Source organism: Octodon degus, unplaced genomic scaffold (assembly GCF_000260255.1).
Source record: "Octodon degus isolate 3935 unplaced genomic scaffold, OctDeg1.0 scaffold00107, whole genome shotgun sequence".
Classification (NCBI taxonomy): domain Eukaryota; kingdom Metazoa; phylum Chordata; class Mammalia; order Rodentia; family Octodontidae; genus Octodon; species Octodon degus.
In genome coordinates, this window is record NW_004524683.1 from 8,643,138 (window position 1) to 8,664,588 (window position 21,451).

The 21,451-nt window shown below is 42.7% G+C and overlaps 1 protein-coding gene across 3 annotated transcripts in view; it reads left to right on the forward strand.

Annotated features, from left to right (window-relative positions):
* Tesk2 (testis-specific kinase 2) overlaps positions 1-21,451 on the forward strand; it is a 165,249-nt gene that overhangs the window by 119,837 nt on the left and 23,961 nt on the right. For all 3 annotated transcript variants that reach the window (XM_023724157.1, XM_004639191.2, XM_023724156.1), the window contains exon 5: positions 21,063-21,209. In XM_023724157.1, coding sequence (XP_023579925.1) covers positions 21,063-21,209 — 147 coding nt within the window. The remainder of the gene's footprint in view (positions 1-21,062; positions 21,210-21,451) is intronic.

The window sequence follows — 21,451 nt, forward strand, 5'->3', positions numbered from 1 at the left end:
CAGCCACAAAGCCAAATGGGTGGTCTTTTCTCCAAGCTTTTCTCTCCTGGGCAAGTCTGCTGAGGGCGATCCCCGACATATTCAAAGTCCCTGGTGGCCGCGGCCCGACGCGTCGCGGCGGCAGAGGCAGCGGCGCTCCCTTTGTCTCCGAACCTTTTTACTTTGAAAAACTGAAAACTGTGTACTGTACTAATTAAATAACAATTCTCTATTTCCTCTTTCCCCAACCTATGGTAGCCACCATTCTTATTTTCTGTTGCTATGAATCTGACTACTTTTGCCATTTCCATTCCCAGCACTGAGAACAAATGAGTGGAGGAGTATTACTTCTTGCCCTTTTTAACCAGGAGATGAACAGACACGGCCTCTACATTCCCACCTTTATTGCAGCACACTGATTTTTTGTGGTTCTGTGTATTGAACCCAGCTATGAGGAACAGATAGAAGATTAATTAAATTTTTGATAAGCAGACAGAAGCTAGATCTTGTAGGGCCTTATAGGTCATGATAAAGATTTTAGATTTTATTTTAAATATATGAAAAGCTAGTAAAGGATTTCAGACAGGATTAATGTGACATAATTTTTTTTTGACATAATTTTTAAGTAGCAGTTTGGCTGTGGGGAATGGATTATAAGGAGTTAGAGGTGAGAAGAACACTCACGTTTATATTAGTTCTGATGAGAGGTGAAGTAGGTTGAACTGGGGTTGTATGCATGAAAATGCTTAAATTGTTATGGAGAAAGTAATGAAGGTCTTAGTAATGACTTTAATAAAAAAGAGAATGAGCTGTGCGTGGTGCTACACAGTTGTAATCCAGCACTCAGGACACTGAGGCAAGAGGCTCATCATGAGTTCAAGGCCAGCCAAAACTACCTAGTGAGACCTCTCCAAAAAAAAGTTTCAGAATTCAGTGGCTGGGGTCAGTGATTTAGGAAAAAAAAATTGTATTTTTTTTTTTTTTTTTCAGAACTGAGGATTGAACTCAGGCCCTTATGCAAAAAATTGTAATTTAATTTAATAATTATAATTTATAGGGGCCAGGGAGATAACTCAGTAGAATAAGTGCTTCCCTGGCAAGCACAAGGGCCTGAGTTCAATCCCTGGCTCCGCAAAAAAAAAAAAAAAAAAAGGAATAATTTATAGGGCCAGAGAAATAGTTCAGCAGACTGAGTGCCTGCTTAGGGAAGCACAAGGACCAGGGTTTGATCCCCAGCATCAGATGCTGGGCTGGCCACTGAGACGGAGCATGGTGGCACAGGCCTGTTATGGTTTGTGTCTAGGTGTCCCCCCAAAGTCTCATGCAGTCTTGGGGTGGCTTCTGGAGTTTGTGATTGATTATTGTTGGTGTGGATGCTGACCTGCCCTGGGGCAGATAACTTGCATTACAATATAAGGAGGGAGGAGATGCTAGCTGCTTGAGCTGCTGCTACTCCTCTTGAGCTCTCTCTTATTCTTTGCCGCCACCATGAAAGGTTGCTTTCTGCTATGTGCTTCTCTGCCTTGGACCCAGTTGAATATGGACTGAAACCTCCAGTAACTGTGAGCTAAATAAACCTTTCCTTCCTTCAATTTGAGTGTCAGGTATTTGTCCCAACAATGAGAGAAGAGTAACTAAGACAGCCTGTAATCCCAGCACTGGGGAGACTGAAAATAGGAGGATCACTAGAGTCTGAGCCACATAGTGAGACCCTGTACCAAATACATTTAATATAATAATAATAATTATTATTGGAGGCTGGGGAGATGGCTCAGTAGAGTAAGCGCTTCTCTGGCAAGCGCAAGGGTCTGAGTTCAATCCCTGGTTCCACACACACAAAAAAATATTATTTATAATTTTATAATTATAATTTAAAGCTTTCTAAGTGACATCATATCCAGATCTGCAGCTTTTCATAAATTTAAAATTGGCCTTGGGGGGCTAGTGCATGTAGATCAGTGGTAAAGTGTTTGCTTTGCCTGTGTGAGGTTCTGGATACAACTTCCAGAGAAAAGAAGTGAGAAAGAGCAAAAGAAAGTTGGATCCTGTGGCGAACACCTATACTCCCAGCATTTAGGAGGCTGAGGCAGGAGGATGCCCATTCAAGGCCAGCCTAGGCTGCATATCAAGTTCAAGGACAGCCTGAACTGCACAGGGAGACCTTGTCTCAAATGAACCAAACCCCCTTCCCCATAGGTAAGTTAAGTATTTTCTTTCTTTCTTTTTTTGGGGGGAGGGGTGGAACCAGGGATTGAACTCAGGCTCTTGTGCTTGCCAGGGAAGCGCTCATTCCACTGAGCCATCTCCCTGGCCCCAAGTATTTTCAAACAGTGCAAAATAAATCTCAGTTTCCTTGGTCTGAGTGGCAGAGTTCATGCCCAGCACATGTGACCCTCAGTAACACATACGCTGTGACTTGCTCACCTGGTATGACTCATTAGGGAGGACATGTCCTTCTGATGGCTATAGATGACCCTACCTGATATCTCTGTGTGTTCAGACCTAAAATTTATTTATTTTCTTTTGTAGTACAACCAGAGCCAGCCAAGGCTGAGCCCTCTCTCCCCACTCTTTGTTTAATAGATAAGTCCCAGTAGTCTTTTAGATCTTCTATGAACTTGAGGGCATTTTAACTGTTAGTCTTCAGAAAAGATTTCCGCCTATCCTTGTGACTGTTGGTCTGGGAAATAGGGTCTCCCCCAAGGGCAAATCGGAAGTTTTACGTCCCTTTCTACCTGTGTGGCTACGTTTACCATAGGAAAACACCATTTGAGTTTGGAGTTTACTTCCTTTAGCTTTTGCTTGACTTCTTCGTTATACCGAAGCCAATTAAGTATGGTGATACAAACTAAGCCAGTAGAGGGAAAGATTAGTTCATTTGAAGGAGGTATCTCCTCTGATTAAAAGCTTAACCTCTTTAGGCACACTGTTGCACTTGGAAGGTTGAGGCAGGAGGATCACAAGTTTGAGGCTAGCCTGGGTACCATAGTGAGAGGCTGCCTCAAATAAAGCAACTTTAACCTCTTTTGGTTTCTTTTTTTTTTTTTTTTATTCAGTCCACTGTCAACTCTGTTCTTCAAACTGGGGTGGGGAGCATTATACATTGCTTTGTTCAGTCTGAGGTTCAGGACTGAGTGATGTCAGAGATTCCTATGTGCATCCATAGAGTAGAGCTTGTGGTATATGTGGGACAGCAACCAGAGGAGACTGATGTTGAACAAGGTCCTGGCCCTCCAGAGGCATGTTGCTGGCAAAGTTGCTGTGGATTTTGGAGAAGGAAAACGAAAACAGACCAGATGGAGTGGTCAAGAGGTCTGGTCAGGCATAAATCACATCTGGAGGCTCGGGGTATAGCTTGGTGATATGTGCTTAGAAGGCACTATGCCCTGAGTTCATAGTACTATCAGAGATTGAGATTGAGAGACAGAGGCAGAGAGGGCAGAGATTATTATTATTATTTATTATCATTTTTATTTCATTAATAAAATTCATTTCTGAGCCTTTTGATTGCATGTTTGTTTATTTAAGAAGGTTTGTTTTACGGGTTTTTCTTTTGATGTTTACTTTAAATGGGTTTGATTTTGATTATGACATCTTTGATGTAAGAGTTAAGTCTGGCTAGGTGTGGTGGGCATGCCTGTAGTTCCAGCACTCAGGGAAGCTGAGGCAGGACAAATTTGAACTCAGCTTGGGCAACTCAGCAATTTAAAATTAAAAAAGGGATGAGAATGTAGCTCAGTATAAAGTCCCGGGATTCAATCCCAGTATTGCCTGGAGAGAGGGAGGGAAGGGAAAGGAAGGAGGCAGGGAGAGAAAGGAAACTGAATAAATTATAGTCTTTGTTTAGTTTGCAGTGCTCGGACTGAACCCAGGGCCTTCCACATGCTAGACAAGTATTTTACTAGGTATATCCCTAGCTCACAATCATGTTCTTTGAATCTTGTACATAAAAGATCTTTATTGGTATTTCTGGTAGTTGAGATGCATAGAAAAACATTTGTATTGCTTCAGATGTGCTAAATAAATGTGTGCTCTTAAAGCTGGGAGCGCCAGCACTGTGTGTGGGAAGTGAGTGAAGTGGGGAAGGTAGCTCCACAGTGCCTTCTATTTGGCTATTTCCTAAGTCAATACAATTCTGGCCATTTTGAGGATCTGATCGTAGGATGACACTGAAAGTATATTCAAAACTTTGTGTCACTGAATGGCTAGACACACTGTTTTGTGTATCTTTATATCTAGTTCCTGCCACAGTACATACTATATAATAGACATTATTAAATATTTGTTTTGCATGTTATTTTTATAAGAAAATTCCTCTATAGGCATGCTTCTCCTTTTATGTACGTGTGTGTGTGTGTGTGTGTGTGTGTGTGTGTAGTAGTAGTAGGAATTGAACCTAGGTCCTTCATACTGAGATGTATCCCCAGGCCTTTTTTATTTTGAGATAGTGTCTTGCCAAGTCATTAAATTGCCCAGGCTGGACTCAAACTTGCAACCCTCTGGATTTAAAAACTTCCTGCCTCAGCCTCCCAGAGTATAGGATTACAGCCATACCTGGCTAGCAATTGTTTTTTTTCTAACACAGCTTTCTGGGTAAAGAGGACAGTATCTCTCAAGTAAACCCTTCGTACCTTTAATGTGAGGTCCCGATGGAAAATGCCTTTCAAGTGAAGGTAGCTGAGGCCCACTGCTATGTCATAGGCCAGTTTCACCCTCACAGTCCAAGGCAAGTGCAGGTTGCTGTCCAGCAACTGCTCCAGGTTCCCAGGGGGCATTGCTTATGTTAGCCAAGTGCTGTTGAGTTCTGCTTGCAGCCCTTAAATTGCATTTTAATGACTAATTAGGAAAGGACTCCCAATAAAAGAAGGGACTCAAAACTTGCCTTCATTTATTTGAATGCATTTTATTACGTACTTATTCATTCAACAATTTTTTTCCATTCCACAATTCATTGCTCACTTCATTGGATACTGGGCTTAGCAAGGGCACACCTGGTCCCTGTTACCAAAAGAGTAGAAATACAGAGGATGCAAAATGGCAGAAATTATGGGGTGGAGTATCAGGGAATGCATCCCAAAATAAGAGGCCCCAGTTGGGTGGAGAAGGACAAATAAAAAGTTAGCAAAGCCACAAAGGGGAGGAAGAATATCCTGGGCATAGGTAAGCCTGTGTGTAAGGGAGGAGGGCAAAGTACTTAAGTACTCTGCAATGTATTTTGGATTTGTAAAAACCTTTACTGTGTAGCTAGACTTAGTGTCCACTTTTTCTTTTAATTCAGATCCTTACTTCTGCCTGTTTTGCCAGGCAGACCCTAGGGACCCTCCTGGAGGGAGACTATGGTGGCAAACTCAGGCCTTGGTGGATGTGCAGATGTGTGCTTATAGCGGCTGCAGATCCTTAGCTGAGAACAGGAGGCTCCTTTGGATCACAAGCCTCCCACAGGGTGCTCTTGGGATGCATGTCCTGGAATTACCCAGGGCAGTAACAAAGCTTCCTTTTCTTCTTTCCCCCCAGCCAGCAGGATGGGATGTCTGCTAGCCTTTGTGTTTGAAGCAAACCAACAAACATACAGTGGCCAGCACAAAGGCATTGTTGGGCTACAGTGAAAACTAGGTCGGGCTCAAGCTCTGTTCTCTAGAAGATCCATCCAAAGAGCAGAGGTCCAACAAGCCACCGATTGGTTGTTTGGGCCTTGATGCCAGTGTCTGGCTTGTTTCTGACTTACTGATGGCACAGAAAGTTTGGAGATCTCTCTCTCTCTCTCTCTCTCTCCTCCTCTCTCTCTCTCTCTCTCTCTCTGCTTTCTGTCTGTCTCTCTCTACTCCCTGCCTCCCTACCTTCCTCCATCCCTCCCTCCCTCCTTCTCTCCCCTTCCCTCTTGCCTGGATTGAACCCCTTCTCACTGAATCACATCCTCAGTCCTTTTTAAAATTTTTGAGACAGGGTCTCCCTAAGTTGATAAATTGCCCCTACTAGGCTTGAATTTGTGATCATCCTGCTTCAACTTCCCAGAGTGCTGGGGTTACAGGCCTGCACCACCAAACCTGACTGGGATCTCTCTCATTACTGCTCTCATCTTCTCAATTTGGGGCCAGGGATATAGCTCAGTGGCACAAGTGCCTGCCTGCCGTGCACAAGGTGTCCTGTTTGATTCCCAGTAAAAAACAAAACAAAAAAACCAAAAACCTAGTTCAACTTCTCACTTTGGAATCCGAGTAGCCTTGGACTCCTTTTCCTCAGTTCTAACACCTGCCGTTTGGATGCATATCCTTCTGCCTCTGCATGTTCTGATTCTCCTTCATGCACATAACATCACTCAAGCTCGCATTTCACCTGGCCGCGTCAGTACCCTTCCAACTTGCCTCTGATTCCTCTTCTATTCTGCTGTCAGATGATCTTTCTGAAATGTAGTCTGGGTCATGTATTAGTTTCCTAGAGCTCCTGTGACAGAACATTTCACTGTGAGTGACTTACAGAAGACTTGTGGTGGCACAGGCCTGTCATCCCAGCTTCTCAGCAGGCTGAAACCTAAGGACCACTTGGGCCCAGTAATTTGAGAGCAGCCTGGGTATAGTAGTGAGACCCCATCTCAAAAGAAAGGAAGAGGGTGGGGAGAAGGAAGGGAAGAACCGGGTAGGAGAGAGGGAAGAAAGGAGTGGGGCAGTGGGAGGAAAGAAAAGAGGGAGAGGTGGAGTAAGGGAGGAAAAGGGAAAAGGAATCACTTGTGACATGGTTCTGAAAACTTCAAGTTCAAAAGCAAAGTAAGTGTTGGCAGGACCACATTTTCTCTGAACTTTTTGAAACACATTCCATTGCCTCTTCCTAGCTACTGGTGGTGGTTGACAGTCCTTTGAGGTTCGTGATCATAGATGTGTCGCATCAGTTTCTGCCTCCATTCCCACATTTCACATCATAGCCATTTTCTCATGTATCTCTCCTCCCTCTTTTTATAAGAATACCAGTCATATTGGATCTCTCCCTCCCCTCCATGTTGTGGTTTAGATTGAGAATGTCCCCCAAAAGCCACGTATGCTCAGAGGCCAGGCTTTGGGGAGCTGACGGGATTGCAGAGACACTGTAGGCAGCAGCAGATTCATCTCTTGGGAGTTCAGTGACTGAAGGTGCTGTTGGAAGGGGCCTGGTGGGGAGAGTTGGGCCCTCAGGGGTGAGCTGGAAGGGTGCATGCCCTGCCCTGCCCCCCCCCCCCCCCCCCCCCCCATGCTCCTACTGCTCTTTGCTTCCTGGCTGCCAGGAAATGGGCAGCTGTCCCAACCTTGTCGCTGGTGCTTTGTGCCTTGGGGCCAGCTGACCAAGGACTGAAAAAGTGAACTGCTCCTCCTTTAAGTTGTGGGTGTCAGGCTTTGTGTCCCAGTCAGGGGAAAAGTGGCTATGACACCCCATTTTACCTCCATTGTATATGTAAAGACCCTATTTCCAGATAAGCTCACGTATTTGTAGGTACCAGGGGTTAGGACCTGAACATATCTTTTTAGAGAACATAATTCAGTCTTTTTTTTTTTTTTTTTTAATTCAGTCTTCATGAAATCATGTTGTTTCTTTTTTTTTTTTTTTTTTTTAATGTATTTAGTACAGGGACTCACTACACAGACCAGACTTGTAGTGTTCCTCCTGTTTTCAGCCTCCCAAGTGCTGGGATTACAGGTGCGGGGCCAGCATGGCATGTGGGGGATTGAACTAAGCAGGAGCTTTAGCCTGTTGAGCTATCTGGCTGGCCCTCGTGTTGTATATTTACCTTCATTAGCCTGAAGGTCTACCACCTCAACTATAGATACTCTTGTTATTCCAAACTTTTTTTTTTTTTACAACTTTATTTTTTATTGTGGTACCAGGGATTGAACTCAGGACACTGTGCCTGCCTGGCAGGCGCTTATTCTACTAAGCTAGCTCCCTGGTCCCTGTTAGTATTTTGAGATGAGGTCTCACTATATAATTCAGTCTGGACTTGAACTTGATACTGGTGATACAGGGAGAAAAACTGGTCTCGGGTGGGTGACCTCCAAACAATATAGGGAACCTCCAAATGACATAGAGAAAAACGATCTCTGGACCTGACCTGCACAAGTTCGTGTTCTCTAAAACCAAAGAATGAATTTTAGGAACAAATGGAGGTTATGAGCAGAATATATTTATTGAGAGAAAGAAAACTCCTGTCCTGGGGGGCCTGGCCCTAGCTCAGGCCTTTAAGTGGCTGCTTCCACAAAGCTGTCAGCCTCAGGTTGCTGGAGTTCGAACCTCACACCTCTCCCGCTGGCCAAAAGTGCCCTGAAGGCATTCGAGGAACAAAAAAAAAAAAAAAAAAAAATTCCTTATTGGGGCTGGAGAGATGGCTCAGTGGTCTAAAGCACCTACTTGAAACAAGCTTGGCAATGCACAGGGACCACGGTTCAATCCCCCAGCACCACATGCCAGCCAGCCCCGCCCCCTGGTGGGCTGAGCTGGCCACACACACACACACACACACACACACACACACACATAAATAAATAAATAAATGTTTTAAAAAAGAAAAGAAAACTCCTGTCCTGAGAGAGGGACAGGAGAGGGGGCCCGAGCGGGTAGTTCCCCCCCATTCCAAACTTTTGCACTTCTAATAAATATAGAACAGGCCTGAGAGTGTGACATAGTAGTAGTGTTGTAGGCAGCTGAATTAGAAATATTATAGTCAGTCAGATAGGGATAGGCCCTCAAGGAGACAGCATGGAAGACCAGGTGACTTTGCAACTTTAGAAGAGCTGGATGCTCCTGCTGTGGGCCAGTCCTAAAGACCAAAGATCGAACAAATGCTCACCTCCCTAAAGATAAGCATCCGGGATTGATTGTCACCTTGAGGAAGCCAGGAAGAGTCACTGATCCAACCACTACCAGCTGGCTATTGGATAAACTCCTGTTCTATATTTGTGCCTGCTTGCTACATGACTCGCTTCCCCATTTGGTCCTGGATTTAATCAGTTTTACCTGAGCAATGGTGCTTGTAATCTCATTGGTTGACCATAGTTTTGTCCCACCTCATTCCCACCTAAGCGAGCTCCCATGTTCTCCACCACCTTAGTCCCTCCTTACCACATAATTTTACTCTATAAAAGTTCCTGGAAGAGACAGCTTCCCAAGGACAACCTGCTGGAGCCCCGCTTCTGTCCCTCACTTGGACAGAAGCTTTCTTTTCCCCAATAAATATTCTGCACTTAAACTCTGTTTGTCTCTAAAATTCATTCTTTGGTTTTATTTATTTATTTATTTATTTATTTATTTATTTATTGTATTTTAGGGAAGGGTCTACAGGGTGTTTAGGGTCTCAGTACTAGATTGGACTCAGTGATCTGCCTGTTTACAGCCTCCCAAGTGCTGGGATTACAGGCATGTACCACCACGCCCAGTCTCAATTGCCATCTCAGTGTGCCCCAGGAGTGGGGCTGGCTCTGCAGGCCTGGGATTGACAACCACCACCACCACCACCCCTGCCCCTGCGCCTGCTTGCAGGAGCTTTACTGAGCTATTTGGCCACTCCTACATTCTTTAGTTTTAGAGAACGGGACCTTGTCCCAAGTACCTTTCAGGTTGGGAGATTTTTTTCTTTTTTCTTTCTTTTTTGTTTTTTTCTTTTCAGGTTGGGAGTTTTCATTCACCTATAGTAGAACACTTGCCTAGCACATGCAATGCCCTAGTTTGGATCCTCAGCACGGGGGGGGGGGGAACCTGACATATTTAGAACTTTCTTTAACTTTTTCACTTTTTGTGTATAGCAACTCCTTGGCTCTTCATAACAATACTGTAGGTTAGGTACTGTAAATATCCCATTTTATATATGTGTACTAAAGGAATTGGGTAAACTGAGCATGGCGGCATGTGCTCATGATCTCATAACCCTAGGAGGCTGAGAGAGAAGGATTGCAAGTTCGAGCCCAGCCTGGACAATTTAGTGAGTTAGTAAAACATGGTCTCAAAATTAAAATGGATTACAAAGAGAGAAAAGAAAAGAAAGAAATTGGATAAACCACCCAGAGTTATACAGTTAGTGTCAGAGACAAGATTCAGTCCTAGGCATATAACTTTGCAGTCTGGACTCCTGCACTATACTAAGCTGCCCATCTTAACTGTTGCACTTCACCCTTCTCCTTTTCTTATCCAGGAATAAAAGTTAAAAAGAATAACTCTTAATCTCTTCCTTATCTTTGTGCTTCTTTTGCATACACTGCCTTTCTTACCCCCAACCATGCCTTTGGGTTGCCATGAAATGGTACCAGATCCTCAAAAATGAGTATTAGCCAGGCCTAGGTGGAGGGTGTTTGACGTAGAGGGACTAGCAATGTGACAAAATGTGCAGTTAAATTGGTCTTAGGCTTTCATGAGCAGTTTTGGGAGGCTTTGAATGCTATGTTCAGGATTCTAGGTTTTATTCTAATTACATAATAATGGTACCAGGTGTGGTATCACACATCTTAATCCCAGCATGAGACTGAAGCAGGAGGATCCTGTGAGTTTGAAGCCAGCCTGGACTACATAAGTGAGTTCAAGGGCAGCCTACATAGAGAGACCCTGTCTCAAAAAAACCACAAACCAAACAGAACCAGTAACAATAATAGAATATCACTGAATACTTTTAACACAAGTGACTTCATATTGGAATTTCACAAAGATCATCTTGGCTGTATTGTGGAAAATGGAGTAAGAGCTAAATCTTTTCAAGATGCACTAGGGGCGACAAGACTAGAGAGCTAATGGAATAAGCTAGGGGAGGGATAATGGTGTAGGATCCAGAAATGAGCAGCCTCGCAGGGCACTGTGGGCGAGGTACCGCTGGCCTCTGCGTATCTTATCTCTTTTAAATTACTCTACCTTTGGTCAAACAGCAGATCTTGTTGATTCGACCTCTAAGGTGCCTCTCAGATAGTAACCTCCTTTCCATTCCTGCTGCCTTGAATTATTTAGGCCTTTGTTACCTCCTGCCTGGAAGATTCATGAAGGCTGCCTGCTCTGGCAGCCTTTGACCCTTCCTGGCCCTCCCTCCAAGAGGTTCTCCCACCACTATTAGAATGCTGTTCTGTGTAACACATCTGACTGTGTTTCTGTCATGAGTGAGAAGGTTGTTTGTTGGGGACGCGTTAGCTTTATAGATGCGATTTGGACTGTGAACTGAGGGCAAAGACTGGCACCGCTCACCTTTGTGTTTTTGCCTAGCAGATTGTCAGTGTTTCTATAGAGGGATGATAAGAGGAGGGACAGATCTCTCCTTTCCCCACCTATCAAATACATATAAAATTTACTGTCTTAACTGTTTTACATGTAGAGTTCATAGTGTTGTGCAACAATTACCACCATCAGGGGTCAGGGAGATGGCTCAGTAGAATAAGTGCTTCCCTGGGAAGGGAAAGGGCCTAAGTTCAATCCCTGGTTCTGCCCAAAAAAAAAAAAAAATTTACCACCGTCCACCTCTACAACTTTCTACAACTTTTTGTCATGTTAAAGTGAAACACTACCCATTGCTTCCTTCTGCCACCTCTTAGTAACTAACTACCATTTTGTTGTCTTTCTGATTTTGGCTATAAGTACATCACATGAGAGGAATCATACAGTATTTGATTTTTTTTTTTTTTTTTAGATAGGTTCTCACTGGCCTTGAACTCACAGTTCTCCCCCTGCCCCAGCCTCCTGAGTGCTTGGATTATAGGCTGCACCACTACCATGCCTGGCAATTTTTTTAAATGTATTTAATACAAAGTCTACAGGGTCTCACTCCATAGATTGGACTTGTAGTGATCCTCCTGTTTTGAGCCTCCCATGCATTAGGATTATAGGCATGCCCCACCATACCTAGTCTCATTCACTGCCTCAGCGTGCCCCAGGGGCAGAGCCAGCACAGCATGCCAGGGATCAAACCCCAGCCGCTGCGCTCTTCCTAAGCAGGCATTTTAGTTGGCTGAGCTATCTGGCTGGCCCTACATGGCAGTATTTGACACCCCTGCAATATTTGACTTTTTCTGATTCACTTATTTCATTTAACATACTGTTCTCAAGTTTCGTCTGTATTGTAGGATATTGCAGACTTTTCTTCCTTTTTAAGTGGAATAATATTATGTTGTGTGATATATCACATTTAGCTTCTCTGCTGTTGGGAAATACCCAATCTGTGCAACTTAAAAGAGGAGAGATTTATTGGGGCTCAGATTTCAGTCTGGGTATAACTTGGTGGCCCCAAGGAGAAGCAGCAGAGTGGAAGGCAGGGCAGAAGAGGATGCTCACCCCATAGCAGCCAGGAAGCTGAGAGGGCAGAGCTGGGCTCACAAACCCGCCACCACCATCAATGCTAAATCTACTCCCCCATGACCCCATCGCCCCCCAAAGCTCTGTGAGATTTTGGGAGACGTTTTAGATCCAGACCATACCAGATAGACATGAGTTTTTCTGATAGTCTAGCCACTGTGGTAATACAGCTACGAATGTGGTGTGCACGTATCTCTGAGGTATTGTCTTCAATTCTTTGGGATTGATAGCCAAAAGTGGAGTTGCTGGAGCACATGGTAATTCTATTTTTAATTGTTTTTGAGGAACTATTACGTTCTTTTCCATAAAAACTGTGTAGGGGGGCCTGCCCCTTAGCTCAGTTGTTTAAGTGGCTGCTTCCACAAAGCAGTCAGCCTCAGGTTGCCCCGGTTCGATCCCCACCACTCCAGCCAGCCAAAATGCCCTGGAGGCATTCGGAGCCAGCCCCCCCCCAAAAAAAAAAAAAAAAAACAACTGTGTAGCCTCTCTTTTATGAACATGAACTAATCCTATTCATGAAGATTCTACCCTCATGACTGAAGAAAGCACTTCCTCAGGCTTATCTCCTATAATTATCTGGTAGGCATTATGTTTCAGCACATGAATTTGAGATACAAACATTTGGTCCATAGTATAACTCCTAACAATTCTTAAGGATCCAGCATAAATGTTATTTCCTCTTTGAAATACAGAGTTAGTCTCTACTTTTCATACTCCAGTAATTACCTCTGATATAGGATTATTAGTATTATTTGCTTACCTGTTCTCTTACTAAACTTCAAGGTGGTATAAAGCAGGTGTTACCGACCTTTATTCTTTTATTTATTAATGTATTTGGTTGTTACAGGGTCTCATTATACAGCTGGGACTCGTGGTGATCCTCCTGTTTAGAGCCTCTCCAGTACTGGAATTATAGGTGTATGCCACTATACTTGGACTCTGGCCAGCTCAGCCTGCCGTGGGGGCAGGGCTGGCATGGCATATGGTGCCAGGGATTTAACCGTGGTCCCTGCAGTTGCCTAAATAGGCATTTCAGTCTGTTGAGCTATCTTACTGGCCTGTTACTCACCTTTAGTGAGTGTGAATGTGTGTGTGTGTGTGTTTGTGTATGTGTGTGTACGCATGTGCGCACACATGCCCCTGGAGAGCCAGAGCCTTCACCCTGAGCTACATCTCCAGCCTATTTATTTATTTGTTTGTTTTTTATTTTAGGGAAGGGTCTATAGGGTGTTCAGGGTCTCATTACTAGATTGGACTCTGGTGATCCGCCTGTTTACAGCCTCCCAAGAGTTGGGATTACAGGTGCGTGCCTCCATGTCCAGTCTCAATAGCCATCTCAGTGTGCCCTGTGGGCAGGGTCAGCACGCAGGCCCAGGGATCAAACCCTGGCCTCTGCTCCTCCTTGTACGTGCTTTAATCCACTGAGCTTTTTGGCTGGCCCTTGTTTATTTATTTATTTTTGAGACAGGGTCTTGTTTAAGTTTCTTGGCTGCCTAAGTGAAGTTTGACTGAGTTCAATCCCTGGTTCTGCCAAAAAAAAAAAAGTAAACTAAGTTTGAAGTTTTGATCTTCCTACCCTAGCCTTCCAGGATGCTGGGATTATAGGCATGTATCAACATGTCAGGCTGTACCCCATTTATTATGTCCTAAGCACATTTAATCACAGGATATATAATGTTCGTGTAAACAGAAAAAGTTGTTTGTTTGAGAAAGGGTTTTGCTTTTTAGTTTAAGCTTTTTTTTTAGTTTCTCTGTGCAGTTTAGAGATCTTCCTGCCTCAGCCTTGCAAGTGCAGGGTTGCAGGTATGTACCACCACACCAGGCATAGTGGTGCAGAGAGGTTTTTGACCTTATAAGGTGATGGTAGAAAGGGAAAGAGTGCTCAATAATTGTTGGAACTGTAGAAATAAGCCAGACATGATGGGGGTGGTGGCACTCAGCGCTGAAGAGACTGATGCAGAAGGATGGCATTGAATTCAAGGCCAAGCTGTGCTACACAGTGAGTTCAAGAGTTCAAGGCCAACCTGAATTACATAGTGAGACCATGTCTCAAAAAAACAAATATTATACATGTCCACAATCCCAGCGACTCAAGAAGCTAAGGAAGGATTGTTTGAACCCACACCTTTGATAGCAACTGGGGCAACATAGTGAAACTCCATTTCAAACAAGCAAGATGTTTCTAGAAATAACCCAAATTTATATTTCTGAGTGGATAACTGAATATTCACTCATCTGTCCCTTTTGTGATTTTTTGTTAAAACTTTTCTAAGTTACTGAAAAGTACCACCAGTGTCTTAGGTTGTTTCATTGGGTGGCGCTGGGGAGTACTCTGGAATGAAGTGAAGTGTCTGGCATCCCCATTCAAGAAAACTGAATGTGCTGGGACAGTTGCCCTGGCCTTTGCTTCCGGCCAAGTCTTTTGCTCAGAGGCCATGCAGCTGAGTCTGTACCGAGAGCTGCTTATGGGGAAGTGACCGTTCTAACTACTGGGCACATAGCATATAGCAACCTAGAAGTCTTCGTTGTTGGCAGATTTCAAACTTCCTTTGTGTAGACATGAAGAGGTCTTGTCTGAGAAGGTGTGGTTTCTGAGGGTCCAGAGGCTTATCATTTGTGCAGTGCATTCACCAAAAGCAGTAAGAGAAATGGGTTTTAAAAAAATAGGTCATAAAAAGGTTGTAAATTTGGCTTCTCTCTGTAGTGCTGGTTTGTGCTTTCTCCGTCTTATCTTGAGTGCAAATGCCAGAGTGAATTAGTCAGTATGATTCTTCATCTTATCTTATCTTTTTTTTTTTTACACTTTCTACTTTCTGGCCTGACCTATAGATTTCTTAGGCCTTCAGAGACATTGCTGAAAGGGTGTGTGCATGTGTGTGTGTCTGCGTATAGGGCATGTGCATGTGTGTACAGGGTCTCTTGGTAGTTCAGGCTGGGCCTGCCTCCTGCCTTGGTAGTTCAAAGCCTGCCTCCTGCCTTGGCCTCCTGAGTGCTGAGATTACAGTTATGTGCCATGTTGTCTGGCTTATATACATGTTTTTCTGAATCAGAATAAAAAACATTAGCATTATCAGGTGTGTTAGTCAGCCTTAGACTGCGGTGACAAAATACCTGTAGGAAACCGTTGAGATTTTATTTGACTCATGATTTCAGAGGCTTCAGTCTTTGGTCAGATGGCTCCATTGCCTTTAGGTGCATGGTGAGGCAGAAGTACTAAGTAAGGCCAGAAGGGCATCACTGAGGAAATCTGCTCATTTCATGGCAGCTGGGAAGCAAACCAAGCCAGGAAGGGACAAAATGTGCCCTTCAAAGCCATACTCCCCAGGGACGCAGCTCATCCAGTTGAAGTCCATCTACTAATAAGCTCAGCAGTTCAGTGGATGAAGGATTGATGAGGTTAGAGCCCTCACAATCTAGTCATCTTCCCAAAGCCCCATCTCTGAGCACATGAGCCTTTCTGCTCATGTTCCAAATTTTAGTTCCAAATCACAGCACAAGGCCGTCAGAGAGCACACAAGTGCTCTTACCTGTGCTGCTTCCACTTGGCACTCAGTGAGAGAAGACCAGCCATCCTTGCCGCCACACTGTCACTGTGCCAATGATGGCAGCCACTGCCTCTTGAGATGTTCTAAATCTCAAAGCTTAAGAATTTTGCAGAAGAGGGGAGAATTTTGCAGAGCTCGGGAGATGCCTCAGTAGAATAAGTGCTTGCCTGGCAAGGGCAGGGGCCTGAGTTCAATCTCCAGTTCCACCAAAAAAAAAAAAAAATAAAAAAATAAAAAAATAAAAGAGAGAGAGAATTTTACCCAGGGCCAGCCAGATAGCTCAGCCTGTTAAAGTGCCTGCTTCCGCACAGCAGAGGGAATCCAACCCCAGGGTGTGCTGAGCCAGTGATTGAGACTAAGTGTGGTGGCGCATGCCTATAATCCCAGCACTTGGGAGGCTGAAAAACAGAAGGATCACTACGAGTCTGATCTGTGTAGATCCTGCATTAAATACATTTAAAAAAAAAAAAGCCCTGTCAAAAAAAGAAATTTGTGAGCCGACGAGATAGCTCAGTGATCTAAAGCGCCTGCTTAGGCAAGCTTATACAAGGGCACAGGGACTGCAGTTCGATCCCCAGAACCGCATGCCATTCCAGTCCCACCCCCAAGGTGGGTTGAGCCAGCCACAAAAACAAGAAAAAAGAAATTTGCCTGCCTGGTAGAGGGTGGCTTTGGTGTCCCACGTAGCTTGGAGTTTGCAAGTTCAGTTTCTTTTCAGCAAGTAGACACATCAAGTGTGAAATTTTGGGCAGATTTAAATAGAATTAAAAGAGGGCATTGTGGTACTGCTTTCACTATGGACTATTTTGAGATTTCCAAAGGTGGATTATCAAATAATGAAGTAAATCAACAGGTTTCTCTTTTAGAAGTTAAAAAGTATATTTTTAGGTATTCTCTCTGCCTCACCAAACCTCATCTGCCTTATAAAGGGATCTGATGTGCTGCATAGTGCTGCCCCCAACTGGTACTGTCTGGCACTTTTGCTACCAAGTGAGAAAATCTCACCTCAAAGGACAGAAAGTTTTGTTCAGAGCACTTTCAATGTATTTTCTTAGATTCCTACAATAGCATTGTGAGTTAGGCAGATCAAGGATTATTATATTTAACTGATAGATGGGAAAACTGAATAATGTATAATATCCTCAGTTGATTTGTCCATAGTTAAATGGTTAATAGGAGGCAAAATTGGACTATAATTCAAATTCTTGCATCTTATTCTGTTAGATGTCCTGGTGCTTTCTAAATTCAATACCTCTCCCTAAAATGTATTGAGATTTATTTTATTTTATTATCTTTTGTCTTTTTTAGACAGTGTCTCACTATGCAGTTCAGGCTGGCCTTGAACTCACTTTGTAGCCCAGGCTAGCCTTGGACTCAACAATCCTCCTCCCTCAGCCTCCTGAGCTCTGGGATTACAGGCATGCGCCACTATGCCCATCTGTTGTTAATTTTATACTTAGAGAAATTTGAGTTCCTTTTTTCATGAGGCTATCTGACTTAGTCGCTGTGGTGTTTAGTGCATTATAGTTAAGTCTGACTATAGCCAGACTGTATTGTCTGCCTTTATCTGCCACCTATTAATTGAGCATGTTTGAGAAAAATACTTAATTTTTAAATTCTTTCTATAAAATCAGAGTACCAAAATTAGAAAATACTCTGTAATCTAAAACTCTTCTGGGTTAGGATAAATTTACAGCTACTTTCGCTTAACTCAATGAGAAGAAAGAGGTGTACTAACAGTGTTTGGACAGAATATCCTATCTGCTTCTTGTACTATGGATAACCACTAAGAAGATACAGTGTATAGTCAGTGTATTGACTATCAAAACTGTCCTATTAATTAGCTCTGAAACTGTCTCATTCATATTTATTTCTCAATAAAAGTAAATATATATAAAAAATCAATCAATCAATCAATCAATCAATCAATCAATCAATCAATCTCTTCTGGTCCCAAGCATTTCAGATACCGGATATTCAACCTGCAGTGCACCTACCTCATAAAGTTACTATACAGATTAAATGAGATAATGAGGGGCTGGGGAGATGGCTCAGTAGAATAAGTGCTTCCCTGGCAAGCGCAAGGGCCTGAGTTCAATCCCCGGTTCTGAAAAAACAAAGAAAGAAAGAAAGAAAGATAGATGAGATAATGTACATAAAATGCTTAGACTAGTGCCTAGCACAATATAAACACTTTGTAGGTTTGTTTTTTTTTTTCTTTTCCGCGGGAGGTACTGGGAATCAAACTCAGGAGTTTGCATTTGCCAGGCAGGTACTGTGCCACTGAGCTACATCTCCTATAAGCACTATGTAAATACATGTATTAGCTGTAAAAGTAGTTTTACAGAAGCTGTAAAGCTTCTATTATCATTGTTGATATGTAAATATTTACACTTTAAATAAAGCAATGAGTGCTTTATGGGTGTATAGGAACAACACACTACCACATTCCTTGGAAGACTATGTCTTCATGTTGTCTTTCTCCCAGCATTATCTTTTATTCACTCTGCAGTTCACGTCAGTCTCAACGCTGGTCTCAACTACTTTACCAAAACTGCTCTGGCCAATGACTTTCTAATGAAAATTCAGAGGACATTTTCAACCACATCTCACTTGATCTGTCGAATTTGATGCTGCTGGTCATTTCCTTGTTAGAATATTCCTCTTTACTTTTTGCAGTGACTTCCTTGATTTTTCTTCTGCCTTTCTCTTATAGTTTTACTGCTCTTTGGGGTTTTGATCTCTTACCTTACGTCTTAACTCCTGGCATTTTCTGTATTACTTGGCAACAGTGACTCCTTTAGCTCAGTGTTGTTGCTTCCTGTTATGGCTTGTGTCTGTTGTTCCCCCAAAGCCTCAAGCAGTCATGGGATGGCTTCTAAAGTTTGTGATTCTTCTTTAAAATTCTATTTTATTTTATTTTGAAGAGTAAAAACAGAAGCCAAAAAAAAAAAAAATAGAAAAAAAGACAGACACAGGGTAACAATGCATATGATACAGATTTTCAAGGCAGGAATAGCTAGTTAACAATGACAACTCTGTATGCTGATATCTACAAATCAAGCAGTTACATCGAGGACAGCAATGTGTAATACAAAACCCATGGTTGAATACCTCTCATCTTGGTCTTCTAAATGTGTATTGTTTCTTTTTTTTTAATGTGTAACATTTCTAATGTCTTATCAATTATTATACTCTCTTTTAAATAAAATTTTTAAAAAGACAAGGAAAAATTAAGATTTCTTGAAAGCAAGTGTTAATTTCAGTTATTTGTCCAATCTTGCATAACTATATCTGTTAATCTGAGCAACAGATTTCACAGATAAAAATAGATAATGTGATTAATTCTTGATCTAATGCTAGGATTATGGATGTGTTACAATAATCTGCATACAAATGTAAGAAGGGGAAAGAGGCTAAGTAGCTAACCCTGCTGCCCCTCCCTTTGCTGTCTGCTGTTTTCTGCTGTCATGAGTTGTTGCCCTCTGCCTTGTGGTACTCTGCCTTGTAGCCAGTAGAGTATGGACTGAAACTGCCACTAACTGTTAGCTAAATAAGCCTTTCCTTCCTTAATTTTGAGTGTCAGGTATTTTGTCCCAGCAACAAGAGAAAAGTAACTGAGACACCTCCTAAATATAGTATGTTGCCCACACACTGTTCCTAAACTTTAAGCTTGTTAAGAGTTTTGTCTGCTAAAGCTTAGTTGTCCTCCAAGTACTGTAATTCAGTGTGCCCTAGCTGACCTCACTACCTTCTCGTGCTACTCTTCTAGAACCTGCTCCTCCCATTGCTTCACAGCCTTTTGGCTAAGATCAAGTATAAAAATCTGCTCCTTTTCCTATCTCATAGATATTTAATGATGGCACCCAGAAACCAGTGGCCTGGGGTCATCCTAGACTTTCCCACTGTTCCAGCTCTCAACCCATTGCAGTCGTCAGGTTTGTTTTACTCTGCCCTCTAAATACATTTGAATCTTGCCTTCTTCCCATAAGCTTTTTTTTTTTTTTTTTTTTTTTTTTTGTGGTGCCAAGGATCAAACTCAGGACCTTGCCCTTGCCAGGCAGGTGCTAATGTCAAATATGAAAAAACTTAATGTCATTAAAAAAAATTTAATGTCAAATATGTGCTTCAGTGCTTAAAATGCTTCTTTTGTTCCCTAGAGTCAGGATAAAGTCCATATCTATTTTTATCATTTATTATTATTTTTGAGACAGGGTCTTGCTATGGAGCCCAGGTTGGCCTCCAACTCACAGTGATCCTTGATCCTTTTGCATCAGCCTCCCAGGCACCGAGATAGGTGTGTGCCACCATGCCCAGCTAAGTCCATATTTTAACAAGCCATATCAGCCTCACTTCCTGTCTCCATATCCATATATCATAGCCATATTAAATAAATAAAGTTCCTGAATGCTGTAAGTGCACATACTGCTCCCTCTGTGGGACTGTATGGTTGGCATGTTATTTTTCCTTTAAGACAAAAGATATTAATGTATGAGGTTTTTTTTTTCCAAAACTAAAACTATTCAGGTTTATTTATTTTTTTATTGAGAAATAAATATGAATTAGACAGCTTCAAAGCTGAATAATAGGAAAATTTCGATAATCAATACATTGTACTATTCAGGTTTAATTGCAGTGTTGGTGCTTTGTGATAAATAAGTGGGTTTGGGGTTGCACTTTGGGCTTTTGTCTCTAAAAGGCTTGCCATCACTATTCCGGGTCATCCTTCCCGACTCCTTTATTTTCCCTGACATGCTGAAAGTAAGGAACTTTGTCCTCAGCATTTCACAATGCAGTCATATCTTTTCATAAGCTGCATTTTAGTTTTACCACAATGTTGTTTGTCTGTATCCCTTCTTAGACCGTTATCCTTCAGAGGAAGGTATCTTTGTGCATAAGTACCTACAAGTGCTTGTATTCAGGGTAAGCCCTTGTAACTTATGAAGCACACTAAAAAGGGTCAGGTGTGATAGGGAACACCTACAATCCCAGCACTCTGGAAGGCTGAGGCCAGAGGACTGCAAGTTTAAGCCCAGCAAAGTAACCCAGTGATTTAACAAGAACTTGTTTCAGAAAAGAAAAAAAAAAAAGGCTGGAGATATAGCTTAATGTGATGGATCTGGATTCAATCCCCAGTACTACAAAAGAAAAAAAACCTAAGTATATCATCTCTATTTTCTAGGTGTTTACTCTCTGGTGGTTTTACCATCAGTCTAATTATTTCTGAGATAGTAACTGGCTTTTCCTTGTGTTTTGCAGTATATCAACTCTGGGAACCTGGAGCAGTTGCTGGACAGCAACCTGCACTTGCCTTGGACTGTGAGGGTGAAACTGGCCTATGACATAGCAGTGGGCCTCAGCTACCTTCACTTGAAAGGCATTTTCCATCGGGACCTCACATCAAAGGTACGAAGGGTTTACTTGTGCAACCCTTGAGAGACACTGTCCTCTTTACCCAGAAAGCTTAAGAAACCAATCATGGGGCTGGTGAGATGGCTCAGTGGTCTAAAGCACCTACTTAGAACAAGCTAAGCTAAGCAAAGCACAGGGATCACGGTTCAATCCCCCAGCACCACATGCCAGCCAGCCCCGCCCCCTGGTGGGCTGAGCTGGCCACACACACACAAAAATATAAATGAATAAATAAA